The sequence below is a fragment of the Ipomoea nil genome, unplaced genomic scaffold (genome assembly GCF_001879475.1).
Source record: "Ipomoea nil cultivar Tokyo-kokei standard unplaced genomic scaffold, Asagao_1.1 scaffold2036, whole genome shotgun sequence".
In the NCBI taxonomy this organism is placed as follows: Eukaryota; Viridiplantae; Streptophyta; class Magnoliopsida; order Solanales; family Convolvulaceae; genus Ipomoea; species Ipomoea nil.
In genome coordinates, this window is record NW_017618464.1 from 3,063,285 (window position 1) to 3,087,857 (window position 24,573).

Genomic DNA, 24,573 nt, shown 5'->3' on the forward strand with positions numbered 1-24,573 from the left:
GAACTAAAACTGTAGTGTGTACAAAATGACACTGAAGAACAGGGTTACTTTTTGCAAAAGGGTGTGAAATGACGAAAAACAAACACGATTTATTTTCATTTAAAAAGAAAAAAAGACGCGCGGTGCATGATTGATGATGCACCGTGGCGCATGATATAATTGGCCCTTGAGAGTCCTTATAACCATTTCCCCTTAATTTCTGTTAAAAAACTAAACAATTAAACAAGTCAAAATAGTCACGACAGCTCCCTCTTGGACACCCGCCCTATATAAAGGAGGGAACGAGAGCTGTCTGAACATATCAATTCCGCTGAAACCAAAACCATTTGCAAGCTTCGTGATCTCATCTTCTTAAGGTACATTTTCTCTATATTTTACTTCGCATAATCGCATGTTCACAGTCGTTTTCTTTCCTTCGCATTTATATATCAGATTCATGAGAAAAAGGTTGGATCCTATAGCAAATGATCACCTTACAATATAATGTTTCCCAAAATTCTTTTTAGGTTTCTTTCATTAAATTTTGATCCCAGAAAAGAAAAGCTTACTATCAACCTTTAATTAATTTCTTTTGGTAATCCAGATTTGGATTCTATACGAGCTAATAGAGTACCGTATCATTGCTAAACAATCAAATAAAAATTATTTAAAACTTCAGTTCTTATATATTGTGATGTAATATCGGCAATTGGAATTATTAGTTCATGTTGATAAAGCTTCCTATTTATTTTTCTGGATCAGGAAGGAAGAATTCTATAATGGCATCAGAGAGGGAAGTATTTGACATTTCAGGGCCCTTGCATCTAACCACTGTTGACTGGTAACTTCGTGCTCTGATCTGCTGTTCTTCAATTTACAATTTGCTATGTGTTGATGGAAATTATTCGAGTCTAAGTAGGGAATACTGAGAAATACTGCAATTACTAACTTGCATATATGCCTAATAGAGAGAATTCATAAATTTCTACACTAGGCTTGAAATGAATCGTTTATGTTGGGTGGAGGCCGGTAAAAGGTCTAAGTCCAGCAATTGGTGGCTAGGGGGATTGTTGGGCGGAGACCGGTGAAGGGCCAAGTCCAGCATCCTGCCTCTGGGAAATGTGGTGGCGGTATATAAGGAAATAAAGATGTGCCTTAGCTGTGAACTATAGCTTTTGACATAACTGGGCAGGTGTTGGGAGGGAGGGGGAATTGTTGCGCCTTCGCTGTAAGCTATAGCTTTCGGCGTATCTGGCAGGTGCTGGAAGGGGGAATTGTTGCGCCTTCGTTGTGAGCTATAGCTTTTGGTGTGTGGTAAGCGCTTAATCCTAACAGTTTCCTTAGATGGGATGGATTGACTAATGTGGTTTCTAGGGAGTTTATACTTTATACAATGCAGTCTTGCTGGCTAAAATCTGGTCTGGAACATAGGAAACCATTTGTTAATAGAATTCTATGAGATTGATGTGCTTGATCTTTAATTATTCCATGAGTTGCTCTCCTTTATAGTTAAAGATTGATCCAAGACTGGTACACCTAATTGGTTGTTTCTACTATCTTATGTAGGAACAATGTGGAACATAGGAGGTCTGTGGCTGCCTGTTTAGTCCAAGGTGTCTACATTCTAGAACGAGATAGGCAGGAAAAGCGGGAGGGGGATGGAGCTCTGGCTCCTCCTTGGTGGAAATCTTTCCATTTCAATATATATCGTGAGCTTGTTGATGCTGTTGATTCTTCCATCTTCGGTGTTGTTTATGAATTAACACCGCTCGAGGGCAATAGAGACAACGTAACCAATAAACACCCTAGGCCTAGGTATGTCATCGCTTTCCGGGGGACATTAACAAAAGGAGATGCCTTTTCGCAGGACCTCGAGCTGGATATCAGCATTATCAGAAATGACCTTCACCTCTCATCTCGCTTCGAGACAGCCATTCAGGCTGCGCAAAACACGGTTTCCACATTTGGCAGTTCGAATATCTGGCTAACCGGTCATTCCCTAGGGTCTGCCATGGCAATGCTTGCTGGAAAACATTTAGCAAAAACCGGTGTGTTTCTTGATGCCTTCCTGTTTAACCAGCCTTTCTTTTCAGCCCCAATCGAGAGCATCACAGATAAAAAGGTGAAACACGGGATCCGAGCTGCAACGAGTGTTATCACAGCTGGGCTTGCATTTGCTGCAACCTTGAAGAAGGGTAACAACAACAACAACAACAACAACCAAAAGAACAACCAATCTGGAGATTCTTTTGCTGCATTGTCTAAATGGGTTCCATATCTTTACGTGAACCCAGGCGATCACATCTGCTCGGAGTACATTGGCTATTTCGAACATAGAGAAAGGATGGAGGAGTTTGGAGTAGGCGCAATCGAGAGAATAGCAACCCAGCATTCTCTCGGCGGTCTGGTTATGAATGTGATGGGAAAGGGGGAATACAGTGAGCCATTGCACCTCATTCCATCAGCAGTGTTAATAGTTAATTTAATTCCTCCACAGGACTTCATAGAAGCTCATGGGATTCACCAATGGTGGAGGCCTGATCTGCGTTTGAATTCCAAAACATACATGTATAGTTAAAAGTTAAAACCTCTGTCCATTGATGCACTTGCACTTGGATATGTTAAAATTATAGCATTTGCATATTGATTAGTGATAATTTGTCTTTTCTATTTATAAACTTTTGTATAATTGTAAAGGCACCTATGTATTTTCAAAAAAAAAAAGTAAAGGCACCTATGTGGTTTATACTCAATATAATTGTATATGATATGACTGACCGTTAAAAATTTCCTTCAATATTATAATTTTTCTTTTTTTTTTTGGGAATCAATATTATAAATTTTTTATCCACCTAATATTGCATACCATACCCAAAGGTCTTTCCCTAACCCTTATTTTTTTTTTTTTTTGATTCATTAGGCTTTCGAATTGAATTTATGCTAGATTAATTTTAAGTCTCCAAAATTCATGTCCAAGAGTCATTGGAAGAAATAAATCGTGAATCACTCAAGCAGTCCCCCCCTCCCTCAGTAATGAGGAGATAAATTATGAATCACTCAAGTAGTCTCCAGTCAGTCTGTCTCTATTGTTGGCTAGGCGTACAAGAGATCCATCTCTACACTTCCACCAATTTGGGAAGCCCCTAACCCTTCTTCTCCTCTCCCAAGGACCGCCCACACCCCGACAGGACAGAGCATTTGGTAGGATATGAATCACGGTGACTCAATAACTCAACAGACAACACCAAATACTGTTTTGCATAAACGATCTGTCCACTTTGGACATTATCCCCGCATTGCCTCTGTCCCTAGCCCTTATTTTACTTGAAGAAGGTAGGAGTGGAAGTTGGGAGAGGGATATTGTTGGAATTTCATTCTCCCTTGAAGAGTTAGTTAAGTAGTTCCATTATTTCCCTCCAATTCTGTATATTTCATTTGAGTTGCACCACCGGGACTTGAGAGCTTCAGAGTCTCGGCTATGGCCTTCTCTGCAGTGCTAAAAACTTTCTTGATTCTTTTCTCTCTCCACGGGAGCGCAACATCATCAGCTTTTGAATACCATCGGAATCTCATCGCCGGCCACAAGGAATCCTACCCCCCGATTCATATCTCCGTTGGGAACAGTTATGCTCCAGCTCCTTCTCCTTCAACTTCTCCTTCTCCTTCTTCTTCAACTTCTCCTTCTCCTTCACCTTCACCTTCTCCTTCTGCTTCTTTCTCCCCGCCCCCTAACTCTTCTCTAGTTCCGGCGTTGTTCGTCATCGGAGACTCGTCTGTTGATTGTGGGACTAACAATGTCCTCAGCACGTTTGCTCGGGCCGATCGTCTTCCTTATGGACGAGACTTTGATACTCACCAGCCCACTGGCCGTTTCTGCAATGGAAGAATCCCTGTGGACTATCTCGGTAATTTTATACTACGATTTTCTTGATATAATCCTCTAGTTGGATTCTGATTTCTTGGAAGTTTTAAATTTTGGGGGGGGGGGGTTTAGGTTTAACTTTAAGACGTGAAGATTGGTTCTTGGATGCATATTTGAATTTAATTTTTTTGATTCAGCATTGCGTCTAGGGTTGCCATTTGTTCCGAGTTACCTTGGGCAAACCAGTTCTGTTGAGGATATGATTCAAGGAGTGAATTATGCCTCTGCAGGATCAGGAATCATTTTCTCCAGTGGCTCTGAATTGGTAAATTTCAATTTCTTGAAAAAGATCCATTTTCAAATGACATAAAAATCCGATTGCTTGCTTGTTTGTTTATCTTTTAATTACAGAATTTGGGTGGTAAATTGTGCAGGGTCAGCATATCTCGCTCGCACAGCAGATTCAGCAGGTGAGCGACACGTTTCAGCAGATGATGCTAAGCATGGGTGAGAAAGCGGCATCCCATCTCATATCAACATCTCTATTCTACATTTCTATTGGAAGCAATGACTACATACATTACTATCTACTCAACATGTCTGATGTTCAGTCCCTTTACCTTCCTTGGACTTTCAACCAGTTCTTAGCAGAGTCTATGAAGCAGGAGATTAAGGTAATTTCTAGCTAGTTTTTTGGTATTATTTTTGATTAATTTATTGTTTTGGCTACTTATATTTTACATATGAGCAGAACCTGTATAATGCTAATGTGAGGAGAGTGGTTGTAATGGGATTGGCGCCTATGGGTTGTGCTCCTTATTACCTGTGGCTGTACGACAACACAAATGGGAAGTGCGTCGAAATGATAAACGATATGATTCTTGAATTCAACTTTGAGATGAGAAAAAAGACTGAAGAACTCAACCTGGAGCTCGCTGATGCAAGAATCATCTTCTGCGATGCATTTGAAGCCTCGATGGACATTATAAAGCACCGTCGCCGATATGGTGAGAATAGAAGCTGAAATTCTTAACAAGTTGAGGATGGGATCAGTGGCGTTTTTAGCTAATTCAATTCCTATGTTTCTTCGTTTTTTCGTGTTTTGATTAGGCTTCAATGTTACAGAAGAAGCCTGCTGTGGTGTAGGGAAGTTTAGAGGGTGGCTGTTTTGTATGTCTCCTGAAATGGCTTGCAGCAATGCCTCTGATCACATATGGTGGGATCAGTTTCACCCCACAGATGCAGTTAACGCCATCATCGCTGATAATGTCTGGTCTAGCTTGCATACTAATATGTGCTACCCCATGAACTTGCAGGATATGATAGCTCACACCACTTCATAGATGGTTAAATTCTACAATTTTGAATTTTTTACTTACTCAAATCATGTAGAACCAGTACCCTTTTTTTTTTGAACTTCTCAATTGTTTAGTCTCTATGATAATAATAAAAAAAAAAAATACATGTTTCAGTTTCATAAATCAGAAGACGGGTTGTCTGTCTTGTCTCGGTTGGTTTCTCAGACAGCAATGTTTATCTCATCTGTGTCCATATCTGGTTTCATCACAAAGCTGGGAAATGCAGCTGTGATATCCCTGTAGATTGTAGAATAATAGTATATAGCATAAATTTGGAAGCTAAGAATGAAGAAGAGAAATGAATTTAATTACTTCAAATATGGGATTGTCATGTTCTTCAACAAAGATGGATTTGTGGATACAAAATCCTTCCACTCTTCTGCATCTATCTTCCCATCTCCATTACAGTCTGCTTCCTTAAAAGTCTGTAAATTAGATCAGAGCTTTAATTAAAGCTGCATATATATATGTATGCAGTGTAATTAATAAAGAGGTTTGGTACCTTGTTAATAATAGCTTCAATAATATCATCAGGAAGTGTCAATTCTGACTCATTCAGGAGTGCCATAACCATTTCCTTGACCTGACTAAAGATTAAAGATTTTAAGATTTTCGATCAGCATGAGTAAAGGGTATGATGAATGGTTGAGATCGAACGAGTTTACCCCTCCGTGTTCAATGAAGCCAGCATGACATACGTCGTATAGCTTAAACAAAACTGCAACATCAGATGAGAAAGTAAATGGTTAAGTTAGCATATATATATATTGCTAGGAATTGAAGTGAATGTATGTATGTGTAGTGTTGTTACAATCAGTTTTCTCTTCCGGGGAAGCATCAGGATGGAAAACGCTTAATGCTCGAACAAACTCCCCGAATTCTATAAGTCCATTGTTCTTGGAGTCGAACAGCTTGAACATCTGATCCAAAATCCTCAAAACATCTATCAGATCAGAGACTGGAAAAAAGCTAATGGAAATAATTAAAAGATAATATATGGTGTATGCATGTTACCCTATCTGTAAAGAAAGACTGTTTTCTGCTGTTTCTGAACAGTCCAATCTGGAATTCTTCCTGAACCCAAAAATAAAGAAGAAGAATAAAACTCATTTTAAAATATGATAAGTGGAAGATCAACCAAAATATTTTATAAAAATAAAAGGGAAGTCTACTTTGCTGATGAAGCCATCATCTATTATACAACTGCTTAGTTTCCTGAAAAGTTCAAAGAGGGCCTTCACTTCATTCACTGTAACTGTAAATATTAAAATGCATGTAAGAATATAATTTATCCTTTCTATACATATATAGATCGAAACATATTAAACTAAAGTGACAGACAATAAAATAGGGGAATTACAGTGGGTTTGTGCTGCTAGATTGCCTTCATCTTCATACACTTGTCGTTTTGCCTTGAAAACAAAACATCCCATTATTAATGCTCTCACACTACCTTCATGCCCGCTTCTTAAGGACGATAGGGGGTATATATATATATAGAGAGAGAGATAGATAGACAGAGGAAAGTGAAAAGAAGCTTTAGGTGAAAAATAGGATGTAATCTTATCTATTGAATCAGATCAGATCAACATCTAGAATGAAGTAATTAAAAAAAAAAACAAAATAAAACGCGGTGACATTATTATAATTTTATGTAAGTTAGTTAATTTTTTTTTTCTTTCAGATCGTCCAGTGCACATTGTCCCTTCATCCAGAGTATATTGTTGTGTCTTACAGTGCACATTGTTGTGCCTTCAACCTTTAAGTTCGTAGGTGTTATATATATATATATATATATATATATATATATATATATATATATATATATATATATATATATATATATATATATATATATATATGTAGATTTTGGATCTGGTGAGGTTACCTGTGGCAGGTAAGGTGGTGAGGCTTGATCTTGTACGACTATTTGGGTTGTTGGACGGATGAGATGGATGCTTCATTAAGAGCACGTGTGGTTGGTCTTGTGTGTGTGTAGGGGCTTTGATGTCTTTTTAGCGTGTCTTTATTAGGTTGTATTAATTTATTAGCAGATTTTATGGGCTTGTGCAGTGTTAATTATGGTCGTAATCGGATGTTATGATTTGTAGTATATCTTTGCCGTCGATTCCCATTCCACTGTCTGCGTGTTTTTTTTTTCTGTACGCGATTTCTTAAGTTTAGAACTGAAATCTGTGTTATGCCTATTTCTTGTTTCTGTATGCTCTAATTGGATTGAGCTTATTTAAATCAGTGTATAATGTAAAGCAGACGCTGAACTTGGAATTTTTTTAAAGGTTTGTGTATGATATGGACAATTGATTGATTTAGCTCGAGGGTATGCTGTTATATTTCGTATACTTCTGCAAAGTTATTGCTTGATGTCTGAATTTAGTGTTTGTATGATAAATTGGAGCTTAACATTGCTTTTGGCTATCTTTGACTTTGATATGCTGATTTGCAAATTGCAATTTTAGGTTATTGTTATGGATTTGTATGAACATAGGACATGTTTCTGTGAAGGATGGAAAGACTCATAATTATCCACTTATGACTGTGTAGCCTGTGTTTAGGGGAAAAAAGAGCCATCTGAGTTTAGGTTGTGAGGGAATGTGTGGTTCTGTCATCTGTGGGGAGATGAAGGCTAAAAATCAGTTTTTTCTTGTACTCGTTTTTGGGTGCAACTGTGACATCACAAATCATTTCCACATTAGTTCTCCTCCGGCTTGCTCTGATTCTTGATCCCTGTAGCTGGAAATTAAGTAGTAATTATCTGTTAATAATTTGCTCAATATCAATTACTGATAGAATGAACACGAGTTTTGAAAAGCTATGAAATGTGGTCCAACACATTTCAGCTGAAAGAATCAACCCTTGTGTTTTCTATGTTGTTACTTTGAACTATTGTCTTATAAGATTAGTTTATAAAATACTCTGTATTTGTGTTATTTGTTATATTAGGTTAAGATTATAGTTAGTTGTTATGGTCTGTACTTGAACACTACAATGGAAGTGGGGAACATTAAGAGTGGGTTTCTAATCGATCTTATTTGGGCAAAAATATTACTTGTCTATGTGGGAATGGTTTGTCTTTTTTGATGCATTATCTTGCATGGTAACTCTGTGGGCGTTTTCTGAAACGTGTGTTGTTTATTTTTTTGATAGAAATTTTTGTTATTTGATGGGGGTGTTGTTTAGGTTGCGTGATTTGTATATTCGTTGTACAAGCTGACCATTTATTTTTTAAGTTTTTATCCTGATTGGTTTGTCAATTTGGGTGGATTTGTAGTTAGACAACATCTTTTCTCAGATTTAGAAATTAAAGAAAACAAGTTTGCGTTGTGGTATGAATATTTTATAGCTTGCTTAATTATTTTTTTTTACGTAATGCTATTTTGATATGGTTCAGGTTCTAGTTGCCCTTCACCTTGTTTACTGTGTGCATTTCGTTTATTTGGTCTGTGCATATTGTTTTTTTTTATTATTTTAATTGTAACATGATATGGAGTATTAAGTGTTGGTGTGTTGTTATTTTATATATATATATATATATATATATATATATATATATATATATATATATATATATATATATATATATATATATATATATATATATATATATATATATATATGTATGGTGTGCTTTTCGTTGATACGGCATGTGCGTATGTTTTTTTTTTTTTTTTTTTTTTTTTTTTTTTTTTTTTTTTTTTTAACTGTGTGCATTTCGTTTTTTTTGATCTGTGCATATGTTTTTTTTTTTTTTTTTTTTTAAATTTTAATTGTAACATGATATGGAGTATTAAATGTTGGTGTTGTTATTTTATAACGTGTCACTCTTTCGATTTTCATGTCACATTTTTTAATGTTGTGCATTTCGTTGTTATGGTCACCTGTTGTTTTGGTGTGCATTTCGTTGTTATGGTATGTGCGAATGTCTTTTTTTTTTTTTTTGTGTATACGTTTTTAGTGACCGGGGGTGTGTGCGGTAAAGGTTATCGGCGTGTTCGATGCCTTGCAGTTTACATTCTTTGCCAATCCTAATTATGTTTATCGTTACGGCTGGTTTTGCTTGTTAACTATTTTGTGTTGTTATGGCATTTTTTTTGTCCTATTGTTAACGTTTTTGAACTATATTGTTTTTTTTTGGTTTCCTGTTGTTATCGTTTTTAGCTGTGTGCATATCAATTTTATGGTGTGTGTGTATGCATTAATTCAGGCAGTCCCTGACGCTTTGCTGCTGAGTTTGATTCATATTTTATTTTTTATGCCTTTTGAGTTTCCTTTTCGTTTCGTTGTTTTCCTTGTAGAGAACGTTTCTGAGGTCTTGGGTTCCCCTCTTGGTGCTGGTTTGCGTACTGTGCAAGTAGGTCCACAAGTTCACCCTGTCGTGGTTTCCACCCCTGTTCAAGTTCAGCCACCTGTTGGTGGTGTGCAAGTTGGGTTTCCACCCTGCTTACAACTTCTGCTTACATTTTAGATTTTAATGCGTGTTAATCTTGGATGTTTTACCACGGGTTTGGATTTTTGGTAAGGTTGCAATAAACTTTTCAGTTTCAATTTTTTAAGATATTCCATTGTTTAAGGTGATGGTACATTTTATTGTTCATGCACAAGCTAAATAAAGCAAATTACACGCGTGCATTCAACTATGTGCGTGCATTGTAATTATATATGTTCTCTCACGTTTATCTCGCACTTTTGCACCAACTTTAGCATTCCCTCGCACGCACCAGCAAACACATGCAGATCTCATAAACTCTGTGTTTAAAAAGTCGGACTTTATTGTATATTCAAAATTTAACATCTTCGTCATACTATATAAATGTCAAGAACAATTATTCGGAGTGGCGCTATAAAAAAAAACCAAATTCCTCGTTCCGCACACCCTCCATTTTTAAAATGCAACGTATTTGGCCTTAGCAATGGTCCCGAACCAGTGACGTAATTAGCTACTTTCAATAAGTTTTTCCATCATATTTCAGTGCAGTTCTGTTGCACAAACATAAAATTAACATGCACATACTACTACAAACCACCACCACTCTATTTTTTCCCAATGTCAAATGCCTTTTCACATTTCTTATCAATACACAATGACTCGTTGCCTATTCAACATTTTCCGACCAGGTCGGTACATACTAAACGCAATGATTTTTAAACTAAGCATCATCCACATGCACTCAGTAAACACACGCCTACAAAATGCACACACCATGTCCTACAAATGCACAGACATAAGAACATCGTAAGAGCAGGACTAGTACGGTTGCACATACCTCTTCCCATATTCGCCATCTCTGTGGCCTTGAGAAACGACCGCTACCCTTGGTTTCTTATTTGCGAAAGCTTTAGTACAGGTCTTACCACAATATCAAAAATATTTATTACCGTTAATATATAATCTAATCACATAATCAGTTGATCCTTTACATGGTATATATTCCAATTTATTTGTAACCATAAATAGCTCCTATATTACAATTACTTATTCACCCTTATGCATTGACTACTACCTTAAATGCATATCAAATCTCATTCAATCTCACCCATCTAATGATTTAATGGATGAGATGAGATCTCTTGATCTCATCCATCTAAGTGACCTCATGGGATCCGGAGCCTATATATGTGTGTGTGTGTGTGTATATATATATATATATATATATATATATATATATATATATATATATATATATATATATATATATATATATATATATATATATATATATATATATATATATATATATATATATATATATATATATAATTTTAAACAGCATTTAATCTTAAATGAATCACTAATTACTAATTTTAGTTGAATATTGCGATCGTTTATAATTTGTGTTGAAGATCATGTATTAAACTTAGTCGTTTTAATAATTATTTCATATTTTCTACCTTACCATGCACATTTTTGCCTTTCCAGAGTTCTAGTAGTGCACATTGTCTCTTCTTTTAGAGCACATTGTTGTGCCTTACAGTGCACATTGTTGTGCCTTCAACCTTTAAACCTTATCATGCACATTTTTGCCTTTCCAGAGTTCAAATACACATTGTCCCTTCTTCCAAAGCACATTGTAGTGCCTTCAACCTTTAAGATCACAAGGGTTATATATATATATATATATATATATATATATATATATATATATATATATATATATATATATATATATATATATATATTCTACCTTTTTAGTCATTCTTTTGAGACAATTAATATCATTTTGAAATAGAGACTAAAGAGTTAATTTTTTATATGTTTTTGTTAATGTATATATTTAGCTTTGTATTTTTGGTTTATTATTATTTTCCTTTTCTTTATCTTACAATTTGTATATATAGGACTTCATCCTTTGTAATTGAATTCAAAAGATATACATACAATTCATAGTATCTGTAACATGGTATCATAGCCTTAATATTTTTTTTTTTTGCTCCGGTTCTTGACACTGCCGGAGCTCCCTGTCTTCGAAGCCGCAACCAGAAATCATCTCTTTCTCCATGACTCTCCGTCCGATCTGCAGAGTCCAGTGTCCAGTGTTCACATCCTGCCTTCACCGGAAATTATCTTATCCGTTGTGCCGTGATTCTCCTTCCGATCTGTAGAGTCCAGCCAGCGGAGTTCCGTTCGTGTTCCAGAAGAGTGACGCCAAGGAGAGACCAAGAGAGGACAACGACTACAGAGTTTGTCCTCATTTGTCAACTTGTTATAATAATTTGCTTTTCTGGTTTATTATTTTTTTCCTCTCCGGTTTATTGTTTGCTGGGAAAAGTTGGTTTTTTTTGTTTTTGTTTTTTTTGTTTTTGTTTTTTTTTTTTTTTGTCATCTCTCTCCGGTTTAAAGTTTGCTTGGAAAAGTTATGCTAAATATATACGTTAGAATATATACGTTAACAACCCCCCTCAACTTCAAGATGAGATAGTAAAAATCATCAAATCATTACCAACTAATACCTCTATTCCATCCATCCATATACAAATTGCAAAATTTGATACGGCAAAACAAATATGGGATTTTTTGTCTAATCAATACAAAACAACAGGGCTTGCACACTATTATCAATTGCTCACCACTCTCAACAATCTTAAACAAGATTCTGGGCAATCTGTTAATAATTTTCTTGCAACCATTCAGCCTATATGGGATCAGTTGGCCCAAGATACAATAAGTGATGATCATCTTCATTTGATTCAAGTTCTTATGACTCTTCGTCCTGAATATGAATCTGTTCGTGCCGCTCTCTTACACCGTCATCCATTACCGACTTTGGATGGTGCAATTAAAGAACTCCTTTTTGAGGAGACTCGCTTGGGTTTAATTAAACCTTCTTCGATCGATGTTGCTCTTGCTATTACTCCATCACACTCCATACCTAACTCTCGATTTTGTAAGAATTGTCGCTCTACAGGACATATTTTCTCTTCTTGTCCTACTGTTGAGTGCAGGTATTGTCATGGACGTGGCCATATCCTAGAAAATTGTCCAACTCGCCCTCTGCGACCAAAAGGGAATTCAAACAAAACTCTGTCATTCTCCAAACCAGGTTCCACCTCTGTTGCAGCAGCAACTGCTCACTCTTCCTCCCCCATTACTATTAGTGATCTAGAGGCACTTCTCAAACAGGTGATGTCCCCTAGTTCTTCCACCTCCGCTGCTTTCTCTACCACTCCATGTGAATCTTGGCTTCTTGACTCCGCTTACTGTAATCATATGACTCCCAATTTATCTTTGTTATCTAACATTACTTCTACTAGTTCTCTCCAGTCAATTCAAACTGCGAATGGTAGTAGTATGGCCATTACCCATACTAGAAATATTGCTACACCTAATATTCATCTTCCTGACACCTTCTTAGTTCCTAGTTTGACCATGAACTTGGTCTCTGTTGGTCAATTGTGTGATCTTGGTCTCACTGTTTTGTTTTCTTCTCATGGTTGTTAGGTGCAGGATCCTCAGACGGGCCAGATTCTTGGGACAGGTCGCAAGATGAGCAGATTATTTGAGCTCACATCCCTCAAACTCCATCTTTCCAGGCAGATTTCTGCTTCTACCACATTTCCTTCCATTTATTAATGGCACCTCCGTCCTGGTCATGCTTCTCTTACTAAACTTCGAACTTTAGTTTCTAATGGGCCATTAGGACTCTCCAAAGTTGAAACCTTTGATTGTTTGCATTGCCAGTTAGCTAAACAACCTGCTTTATCTTTTCAAAATAATATCTCTATTTGTGACACTCCATTTGGTTTAGTGCATTATGATATTTGGGTCCAGCCCCGGCTCCTACTGTGAATGGATACAAATATTTTGTTTTATTTATTGATGATTATTCAAGATTTACATGGATAGATTTTTTAAATCATAGGTCATAATTGCCTAAGATTTATATTGATTTTGCAACTATGATTAAAACACAATTTTCTTTTCCTATCAAAATTCTCCGTACGGATAATGCAATGGAGTATCGAGATTCCATCCTTCTCCAATTTCTGAAAATACAAGGAACCCTTGTCCAACGATCTTGTCCTCATACCTCTCAACAAAATGGTCAAGCCGCGCGCGAACATCGACATGTTTTAGATTCTATTCGGGCTCAACTCTATTCCGCATCTTGTCCAAAATTTTTTTGGGGTGAAGCAGCTCTCACATCAGTTTATACCATTAATCGTCTTCCTACTCCTGTTTTAAAGAACTTGTCTCCTTTTGAAAAATTATACAGTAAGACCCCAGATTATTATACTTTTAGACCTTTTGGTTGTGCTTGCTTTGTTCTTCTTCCTCCTCATGAGCATACCAAACTTGAATCTAATACTTGTCTTTGTTGTTTCCTTCGGAATGGGATAGAGCACAAATGCTATCGTTGTTGGGATCCTATTTCAGGTCGGCTACGTATTTCTCGTCATGTTACTTTTTGAGAACACACAATGTTCTCTACTTTGTCCAAATTTCACGATTCTTTGTCTACTTCCCAACCCCTCTTTACAAATTCTTCCAAAGACTTATTTCCAGATTCTGCCACTTTATCTACACATTTGCCTACAACCGAGTTAGTTTCTACAAACTCCTCTGTTCATGCACCTAGAGTTGAGTGTCTCCCTACAGACTCCCCTATTGAGGCTCCTTCTAACTTTCCATATGCTCCTATATCTATGGATTTGGATTCTTCTGATGATCTTGTTCCTCGTCTTCGCCGCTCAACTCGAGTAAGAGAAGTTCCTTTACATCTTAAAGATTATCATTGTTTTTCTACTATTCTCTCTTTACAAGAACCTAGTTCTTATCGAGAGGCTAGTACTAACCCTCTTTGGCAGCAAGCAATGTTAGAAGAACTTCAAGCCTTGTAGAAAACTCATACTTGGGACCTCGTAGAGCTCCCTTCAGGTAAAACTCCTATTGGATGTAAATGGATCTACAAGATCAAAACTCGCTCAAACGGTTCTGTTGAACGTTATAAAGCCTGGTTGGTCGCTAAAGGCTATACTCAAGAGTATGGCATTGATTATGAGGAAACATTTGCTCTGGTTGCTCGTTTGACCTCTATTCGGAGTCTTTTGGCTATTGTTGCAACTAAACGTTGGCCTCTTCTCCAGATGGATGTTAAGAACGCTTTTCTCAATGGCGATCTTGATGAAGAAGTTTATATGCATCCCCCACCTGGATACTCTCATAACTCTCAACAAGTTTGTCTACTTCGGCGTGCGCTATATGGACTTAAACAAGCGCCTTATGCATGGTTTGCAAAATTCAGCTCCACGATTGCACGATTTGGTTTCACTTCTAGTCCTCATGATTCTGCTTTGTTTGTTCGCCAAACTAACAAAGGTGCTATATGTTTTCTTGTTACTCTATGTAGATGATATGATTATTACAGATGATGATTCCAGGGCTATTTCCGATGTCCAACGTTATCTGAGTCAACACTTCTAATGGCTACTATTTATCTCAAGCTAAATATGCTGCTGATCCCACACTATACAGGCAACTGGTTGGTAGCCTTGTTTATCTTACAGTAACTCGCCGGATATTTCCTATGCTGTTCACGTAGTAAGTCAATTTATGGCAGCTCCTCGTACAATTCACTTTACTGTTGTGCTCCATATCTTACGATATGTTAAAGGTACTCTTGTGCATGGTCTTCATTTCTCTGCACACTCCTCATTAACCTTGTCCGCCTACTTTGATGTTGATTGGGTTGGAGACCCTACTGATCGCCGTTCAACGACTGGTTACTGTTTCTTCTTGGACGACTCACTTCTTTCATGGCGAAGTAAAAAGCAAACAGTCACTTCTCGGTCTAGCACTGAATCTGAATATCGGGCACTTGCTGATGCTACTTCTAAATTGATTTGGCTTAGATGGCTACTTGAAGATATGGGTATTAAACAATCATCGCCTATTGTTCATCATTGTGATAATCAAAGTGCAATCTAAATTGCCCATAATGATGTGTTTCATGAACGGACCAAACACATCGAGACGGATTGTCATCTTATTCATCAACATATTAAACATGGCACTGTACAACTTACTCATGTTTCTTCCGAAGATCAATCAGCAGATATTTTTAATAAAGCTCATCTCCCTGGATATTTTCAGTTCTTACTGCGCAAACTCAAGTTGACTTCTACTATCCCACCTTAAGTTTGAAGGGGGTGTTAACGTATATATTATAACGTATATATTTAGCATATATTTAGCTTTGTAAATTATTATTCTCATTAATTGTCTTTGATTTTCTTTCCTTTTCTTTATCTTAAAATTTGTATATATAGGACTTCATCCTTTGTAATTGGATTCAAGAGATATACATACAATTCATACTATCTGTAACTTTTTAGCCTATGAAGAATCTGTTTAGCTCTTTAGGTATGGGATTGAGTGGTTGGCATTATCTGTAACTTTTTAGCCTATGAAGAATCTGTTTAGCTCTTTAGGTATGGGATTGAGTGGTTGGCATTGAGCAAAGGGATTTGGCGTACCAAGAATGAATTCAGTAAGAAAAATCCTCCCACATTGGCCGTCCCTATATATAGGGATTGCATGGAATTATAAAAGCTTTTAATGAGGGGTGTTTTTACGTTTTGAATATCTTTTTATATCAAAAATTTAGAAAATGTTTTGGAACTATTTTTATAATTAAAAAAAAAAGTTTTAGGTTGTATTTAAAAAAAGAAAAAGAAAAAGAAACACATTTTAGAGCAGAGGTCTAATTCAAGAGAAACTTGAGTTATTATATATATATATATATATATATATATATATATATATATATATATATAGACTTGCGTTCAAATGAGGACAAGTATATTATAGAGGACTGTGAGGACAATTGTAGTGTGTGCCATTAGCATGTATGTCGTGTGCATGGTCGAATGTAGTCGTGTGCCACAGTTTGTATGTCGCGTGCATACATTTGTTAATTAATAGAGCCTGGGTTCGAAACCTGATATTTACATGTATTCTTGTGTGCCATTATGTATTAAACTGTGTGCCTGATAGTAATTTGTTGTGTGCCCATTATTTGTCCTCACAGTCCTCTATATATTGTTGTCCTCATTTGAACTCAACCCTATATATATATATATATATATATATATATATATATATATATATATATATATATATATATATATATATATATATATATATATATATATATATATACACACACCAACTCCTATATACATTCTTCCAGGCTGAACCATAATCCTAAGGGCCCCCCACACCCCGACCCGATAGAGCATTTGGGAGGAACCAACTTCTATATACATATATGAGGAACTACAGTACTGGAAATTTTGAAATTTCCGACCACCTGAAAATGATCTTAAATCAAGTCGAAAGCCTTGTTCCGATCACTTTTGGTATCCGGAAAAACCTTTGTTGCTATTTCTGACCACTTTTTGCTTTCGAATTTATTTAAGATCACTTTCAGGTGGTCGAAAATTCATAATTTCCAGCAGTGCTAGTTGTTGTGGTTAAATAATGTCCAATGAAGAAGAAAAAATTAGTAAAATAAAATGATCGAAATAAAATAATAAATAAAGAAACACATAAATCTTACAAATATTAGAAGATAAAATTTTAACTTTTGATGATAAGAATATTGTTATCTAGAATAAATTTTAAATAAAAGATGCATTGAATTAGTAAGTATTATGTTTCAAAAAGATTAGATTTAGCTTTTAGCAAATGCGTTTAGTTCTTCTTGATAATTAGATATTAACATCAATAGTACAATAAATGACACAGAATTGACAGAAATACTTTATTGACAATAAGCCACAGATGCATATATTCCACATCAAATAAGAAACACATGAAAAACATAACACATTTACAACAAAAATAAGATACACATGAAAAACATAACTCCTTTACAACAAAAATAAATAAATAAATAAAAGTGAATTTTGAATTTTGTAAAAAAAAAAAAGTTAAAACAAATAGAAGTTAAATTCAAATAAGAAAATCATATTAAAATAGATACACATTATTCATTAATTAAAAATTATTATTAAATTAAAATATATTTATTGAAATTACATATACACATATGTATGCATGCGTTTGTATTTTACATAGTAGGAGTGTAATTGGTAAAAGGAAAAAATATTGAGAGTAAACTTGGTAAGAAAGTATTAATGAACAACATAAAAAGCACCAAAGAAAAATATTTAATGTCACTTATTCTATTAACAAATTCTTAGTTCCAGTTAAAGACTAATGCAAAAATAAAGGCAAAAAAAAAAATAAAAATTGTGAAGTGTAAAATTAAAAATAAAGTGTAAAGGAAGAACACAAAGAACAAACATATACACAAACAAAGCTTGACATCATAAGAAAAATTGTGAAGTGTAAATTTAAAAATAAAGTGTAACCACTCGTACGTGAAAGTTGTACTTTTGGTAGAAAATCAAATACACAAACAAGGCTTGACATCATAAGTTAGTTGAAAATTGAATTTTCAATTCATTTAACAATCAAATGACCAGCCAAGCACCTTGTGCTCAGATGGCATGTAGTGACTTCTTCCATATGGGAAGTCATGAGATCGAGTCTCAGTGGAGGCGTTGTTGACTCTTTGTGCTTCAATAGGTTGAGAAAGTATGTTTGAACAGATACTACAATGTAATAGAGTCAGTAGCTTTCAAAGAAAAAAAAACAATCAAATGACCAAATTTGTAAAAAATTAAAGGAGATAAGATTTATAACATGAAAAAAATTGAGCGATGGAGAGTGTGATTTTTTGGACGTACTTGCCGCAATGGCATGTATAGGTGACTTTTTTCTTTTTAAAAAATATTTGTCATAATAATATTTTTTTTTCCCTTTATCCTCTTTTCTCTGCACTAAGGGTCCGTTTGAAAACTCGAAAAATGACTTTTGAAAAATGTTTTCTGGGAAATAAGTCATTTTTCAGAAAATATTTTTCTTTCTTGTATTTGGCTGCGCAACGGAAAACTGTCTTTGTGTGTTTGGTTCATTTTCCAGAAAATGAGCAGGAAAATGAATAGAATTATATACTTAACATTTAATTGTTTGGTACTTTTGATAAAATTCTTCTATGAATAGCACTAAGTCTTGAGAATAATTTTGAATATATATATATATATATATATATATATATATATATATATATATATATATATATATATATATATATATATATATATATAGGGTTGCATTCACATGCAAATCCCCTTAAAATACAAACCTAAGGACAAATAAGAGCCATTAGATTAGATTAGATTAGTGGATTAGATTTAAATAAGAAAACATTAATACTAATACTAAACTGATAACAAAAGGGCAAAAACGAGAATGCATTGAATCCTAATCAGAGAACAAACATGAATATAATGCCACGCTTAAATTATAGTGTAGTAATTCCACTAGGATTCTACTCTAACTGACACGGCACCCACCACCAAATCGGCAGCCCACCACCGCGACAAGGAAGCACAGCCACGCCGGTATTCAATGGCAACCACCGACAACCACCACCCAAGAATTCTGAGAGCCGAGCATGGATTATACCCCACCATCAATACCAGGTATATCGATATGTAAATTCACGATAAAGAAACAATAACTGTGCGAATTAGGGTGTAATCTACTGGACAATCCATACGAAAACAACGGTAATAGCATAGTAACAGCCCCACAGGAGATTAACGAAAGTGGACGCCTACGTTTCTGGTGTCGCACACACAACAATGTTCCCGCAAGCACCACACATAAACCACCCAATAGCAGTTCGCACACCCCACGCACACCGCTGGATTCTACCGTGCACATATTCACCCCACCCGCAATAAATCAAACCCCCCGCTATATCTAATGTGTATATTTGTTGTGTTTAACAGGTGACGGCCAACGCGGACACAGTGCAACAGAATGTGCCATGGGAATACACGAAGATGGTGCAAAATATTGGAGACCCACCACACAAAACGAGAAGACACCGTATGAAGGACAACAATTCGATACAGTAGACACAGGGATTGATTTCTACGTGGACTACGCTAAAGAGGCAGGATTTGATGTTAGGCACGGCACAAAGAGTAGAAATCGGAAGGGGGAAGTGTCAATCAAATACTTGTTGTGCTCACGGGAGGGATACAAAGCCGAAACAAAAGAACCCCAAAATACCACAAAAGGAAGAAAGGGACAGAGGAGAACGTCCAACAGGACAGGATGTAAGGCGCGTATGGTACTGACAAAGCGTAAAACAGCCGGATACAAAGTCCATGCAATCGAGTTGCGACATACACACTGTCTATGCTCAGACGCAGGCAAACCTTTTTTAAAGATAAATAGGCAACTTGACATCGGCCACAAAACCTTTTTGGCTCACTGTGCAAAGGCAAACATAGGCCCTACAAAAGCGTTCAGACTATTCAAAGAGATGGTTGGAAGCTTTACAGATATAGGAGCAACATGCATTGAGTTCTGCAATTTTAGGCGAGACCTATTGGCCTATATAGCTGAGGCAGACGCCCAAATGGTGATAGAAGACATGTTCAAAAGAAAAGAGGACAACCCAGACTTCTATTTCGATTTTGACATAGACGAAGACGCTCAATTAACCAGATTATTCTGGGCAGACGCACAATCCCGAAGGAATTATGCATGCTTAGGCGATGTCATGTCATTCGACGCTACATACAGCACAAACAGGTAAATTTCAGTATAGATTGAATACAATAGCTACTGTGTGTGCACGCATAGAAATACAGGTGTGCGCACAGAATACTGTAGGGACAGAAAATAACTAACACGCCGATCACACCACTAACACCACCCATGCTTACACTGCAGGTACAAGTTAGTCTTCATCCCCTTCACGGGCGTGGATAACCACAAGAGATGCATAACATTTGGGGCAGGCCTAATTGCGAAAGAAGACGTAGAGTCATATGAGTGGCTACTAACTAAGTTCAACACTGGAATGGAATACACGCCAAGATGTACTACAACTGACCAAGACCCTGCACTAAAGATAGTTGTACCACAAACTATGCCAACAACAAGGCATAGATTCTGTATGTGGCACATTATGACAAAAGTGGGGAAAAGGTAGGGGTTGCCTTGTGGCACAACCCGGACTTCAAAATGGCATTGAATAGTACCGTATGGGATGACACACTGACCACAGATGAATTCGAGAGAAAATGGGAAACAATAATGCAAGAATACAACCTTAAAGACCATAGGTGGTTTACCCAGCTTTACGAGGCGCGTGCATCATGGATACCAGCATACTTCAATGACATATTAATGGCGGGACTACTCCGGACAACATCAAGATCAGAATCAGAAAACAGCTATTTCGGTAAATTCACAAACCACCACTGCAGCCTAGTAGAATTCATAGCACAATACAACAGCGCCATCGGAGAACAAATACACAAGCAGGCAAGACTAATCGCAGAAAATGAAGGTTCGTACCCTGAAACCAAAACCCCTTTGAGTATTGAAAAGCACGCTACTACAGTGTACACTATAAACATATTCTACGAATTCCAAGAAGAGGTATGGGAAGCCAGTTTCACATGTGACATCATCGACAAACACAACATAGGGGATATATGGAAATACACAATTAAGGACACAAATGGAAAAATGTATGAAGTAACTGAAACTCCACAAGCAAGGGAAATAGAGTGTGCGTGCAAAAAGTTCAACCGTGTTGGTATACTATGCAGACATGTGATGTTGGTGATGAAGAAAAACGGGTATGAGTTAATCCCAGAAAAGTATATTGTTCCACGATGGACACGAAACGCGTGTGCACACCCATTATACCATGTCCCATGGGCAAGAAAAACAAATATTACCAAGACGAATGAAACAACAAAAGTTGCAAATCAACTATGGAATGAATTCTACAACTGCATGGGATTAGCGAATGGTTGGCCTGACAAGATGGACCAAATGTTGGCAACATTGCAACAACTGAAAAAAGATCTACAAAAGGAGGCACACCAAACACAAGAGGGAGCGCACACCGAATCCGTGTTTGAGAGACTAGTTGGACCAAGCAGACCAAGCGACATACAAATAACCCCCCCCCCCCAGGTTGCAAAAAACAAAGGGAGTGGAAAGAGACTCAAAAACAGCAAAGAAATAGCCACAACGAAGAACCAAAAGAAAAAGGAACGGACATGCAACATATGCGACCTCCCGGGCCACAACAGCCGCACCTGTCCAGATAAACTTGCATAAGCGAATGTTTGAAAGACTTTTGAATGTTATTATGTTTACAATTATGAACCGTATTTAATTACTCATATGAAGCAAACATTTTATTTAGTAGGAAAAAATGAACTGAAGGCGAAATGAACATTTTATTTTGAATGTAACACACTCACTGACACCGAAAGGCTGATACTGAAAGCGAGTGCCAACCACAGGAATATCAGACGCACGGTACTTAGACGGACGAACAGCTTTAATCGGGGCCGCACACCCAGCCCCCCCCCCCCCCCCGACAAAAGAGGGTCGCGGGAACCACCAGCCCCACCACGCTCCTGCAGAATAAAAAAATAGGCCAAACAACACTTAGCAAACTGTGAGCACGCACCCAGCACACTACATTGAACACCAGAAATACCAAATACAGGCACGCACATGTATCGCAGTCCGCTAGCACACCCTCTAAATATGTGAAACACTATTTCTACATAGATATAAACAAGACAAACCTCAGTCGGTGTAGTAAACTCCGGAACATCTGAGCCGACAGCATCACCACCACCCCCATCAACATTATCACCGCCCTCATCACTAGAACACTGCCAAGCACGAGAGCAAATACATACTTGCACACAATAACGACAACCAATATTAATCACTGCCAGGAAAAAAAAAAGTTAAAGAACAAACCTCATCTACAGTAGTAGTCTCTGGAGACTGCGGCATAGGGCAACCACCCACTCCTGCCCCCCCACCACCATCACCCCTAACAGTCCAGGTCAGTCCAGCCTCCTTCGCCGCGGCCGCCAACCCAGCACACATCACCACCAAGCTTACCGAATCCATAAGATTACCAGAGTCACGCCGGTTTAGCACATCAGCAGCTCGACCCCCAGCACCCGCCGCTGCAAAATCCTGAGTTAGGCCAAGGCTAAAAGACAGCATATCATCCACGCCAAACCCGTCAGAAATTTGCCGGAAAGCAGCCTCCAACTCTCGCACCCGACACTGCATAGGACCATACAAGCGACGACAGACCTCCCCATCCGCACGGCTACCACGTGCCATCTTGAAAAACTGAACCAAGCTATCAACCGAACTTGCAAAACCACCAACAGCCTCACCAACCACACATTCAAACGTCTAGGCAAACGAAACAAAAAGACACCACATTCATTAACATGAAAACAGTATTCACACTCTAGTCAAACACTATACACAACCCACACACAAGTCCAATAGTGCGCACGCAAAATACCCAACCGCCAAAAAAAAAAAAAAAAACAAGATTACAAAACCATATGCAACCCTACATACACATCATGCAGTGCTAAACCAATAAAAGCACGAATACGAAGATAAAAAAATTTGGTGTGCAAGCAAGACAAAATGGTGTGCACTTCTACCTTAGGCCCATGATCAAGAAAATCCACTTCAGCATTCAAGCCCACCCCAGTAGCCTCAATCTCCCCACGACCAAAACCACCACCACTCATCTCCGCAGACTCCCTAGCAAACAGCAAATCAGATGTCCACCCACGCAAAGACGGCACAACCCGGGGGACAGACCGCTCAAACACCAACACACGGTCCACATAGAAGAGCTGAAACAAAACACAACACAATAAGGGAATACCACAATGAAACAGTAAAAAGACACAAAATAACAAATACTATCATACCGCAACAAACTCCGCCGGGCCCACGAAGCATTTATGACGACCAGAAATCCAAGCATCCTGAGTTTCCACCAAAGAATCTAGCACCAGCTTGCACCAATTTAACTCGTGGATCCGAGAAACATCCTCAAAGCAATCAAAATACATTTGATTTGCATAGCCATTGCTCATACAACAAACCAGCGTAGATAGTGTAAGAACCGTTGGTAGGAAAACAAATAATAATCAAATAAAATTGACTATTATTTTCTGGAAAGAAGGGAAGAAAAGATGAAGAAAAGTGGCTAGTGTTTGGTGTTGGGTTTTTGCAAGAGTCGAGTGAGCACTCTTTCCTTAAAACCTTATTTGCCACCTCCCAAAGATGCTAGGAGCGTTGTGGCCTAGGCTTCCCAGGATAAAACTTGCTATGTGATTCAATGTTTGAGCACTCAAACAAGGAATCCGGCGAGCAAGGCAAGCTATGAACACAGTAGGCAAAGAAAGGGAGTAGAAGCAGAATTTTGAGACTGGAAAATAATGATTCGTGTATTGTGATAGTGCTGTAGTGTTCTTGAAATCTGCTTCTCACTACCTCTCTTATATAGGGGTGAAGGAGCCAATAGCTTTTAATGAGGCACTTTAAGGCACCCCCCACTACGCCTTGTAACAGCAACATTTACCATGGGTTTCAATTCAAAAATAAAGATTGGAATTAATTCAAGAATTAATTCCGTAACAGTAAGAATTGAACCCAACGGTCACAGAAAGCAGTACAGGTTCGTGAAGGCCGAAACTGGAAGTTTCGGCCTTGGTGCCTTGTCTCGTCTCGGCCTCCTTTGGCCGAGACCACAGTTTCGGCCCATGGCCGAAACTTGGATGGCAGTTTGGCCGAAACTGCTCCAGTTTCGGCCAACCTAGTGGCATTGTGTTGGAAAATTGTTCCGGAGTATGGCATAACTTAGCCCGCAAGGCCAGCCAATTTCCGGACGACATTCGTGCCCGCAG

General features: G+C 37.5%; 4 protein-coding genes across 4 annotated transcripts; 3 read left to right on the plus strand and 1 right to left on the minus strand.

Moving 5' to 3' along the window:
• The first annotated feature begins 232 nt into the window (after positions 1-232).
• Positions 233-18,238, plus strand: LOC109147649 (GDSL esterase/lipase At4g10955-like). Its single transcript, XM_019295258.1, has 5 exons — positions 233-356; positions 742-820; positions 1,546-2,684; positions 5,185-5,187; positions 18,205-18,238. The coding sequence occupies exons 2-3, from the start codon at positions 759-761 to the stop codon at positions 2,555-2,557; spliced, it is 1,074 nt and encodes a 357-aa protein (XP_019150803.1). The 5' UTR covers positions 233-356; positions 742-758; the 3' UTR covers positions 2,558-2,684; positions 5,185-5,187; positions 18,205-18,238.
• On the plus strand, positions 3,105-5,249 carry LOC109147648 (GDSL esterase/lipase At5g08460). The gene is made up of 5 exons (XM_019295257.1): positions 3,105-3,884; positions 4,039-4,166; positions 4,276-4,515; positions 4,593-4,848; positions 4,952-5,249. Exons 1-5 carry the CDS (start codon positions 3,458-3,460, stop codon positions 5,182-5,184), a joined length of 1,284 nt encoding a protein of 427 aa, XP_019150802.1. The 5' UTR covers positions 3,105-3,457; the 3' UTR covers positions 5,185-5,249.
• On the minus strand, positions 5,270-6,650 carry LOC109147650 (calcineurin B-like protein 1). Its single transcript, XM_019295259.1, has 8 exons — positions 6,560-6,650; positions 6,372-6,454; positions 6,214-6,273; positions 6,011-6,119; positions 5,865-5,917; positions 5,702-5,782; positions 5,512-5,624; positions 5,270-5,436 (listed from the first exon to the last, which is right to left on the minus strand). Exons 1-8 carry the CDS (start codon positions 6,630-6,632, stop codon positions 5,361-5,363), a joined length of 648 nt encoding a protein of 215 aa, XP_019150804.1. The 5' UTR covers positions 6,633-6,650; the 3' UTR covers positions 5,270-5,360.
• A 2,589-nt stretch (positions 18,239-20,827) lies between the features above and the next one.
• Positions 20,828-21,940, plus strand: LOC109147804 (protein FAR1-RELATED SEQUENCE 5-like). Its single transcript, XM_019295460.1, has one exon. It carries the CDS (start codon positions 20,828-20,830, stop codon positions 21,938-21,940), a length of 1,113 nt encoding a protein of 370 aa, XP_019151005.1.
• The last annotated feature ends 2,633 nt before the right edge of the window (positions 21,941-24,573 follow it).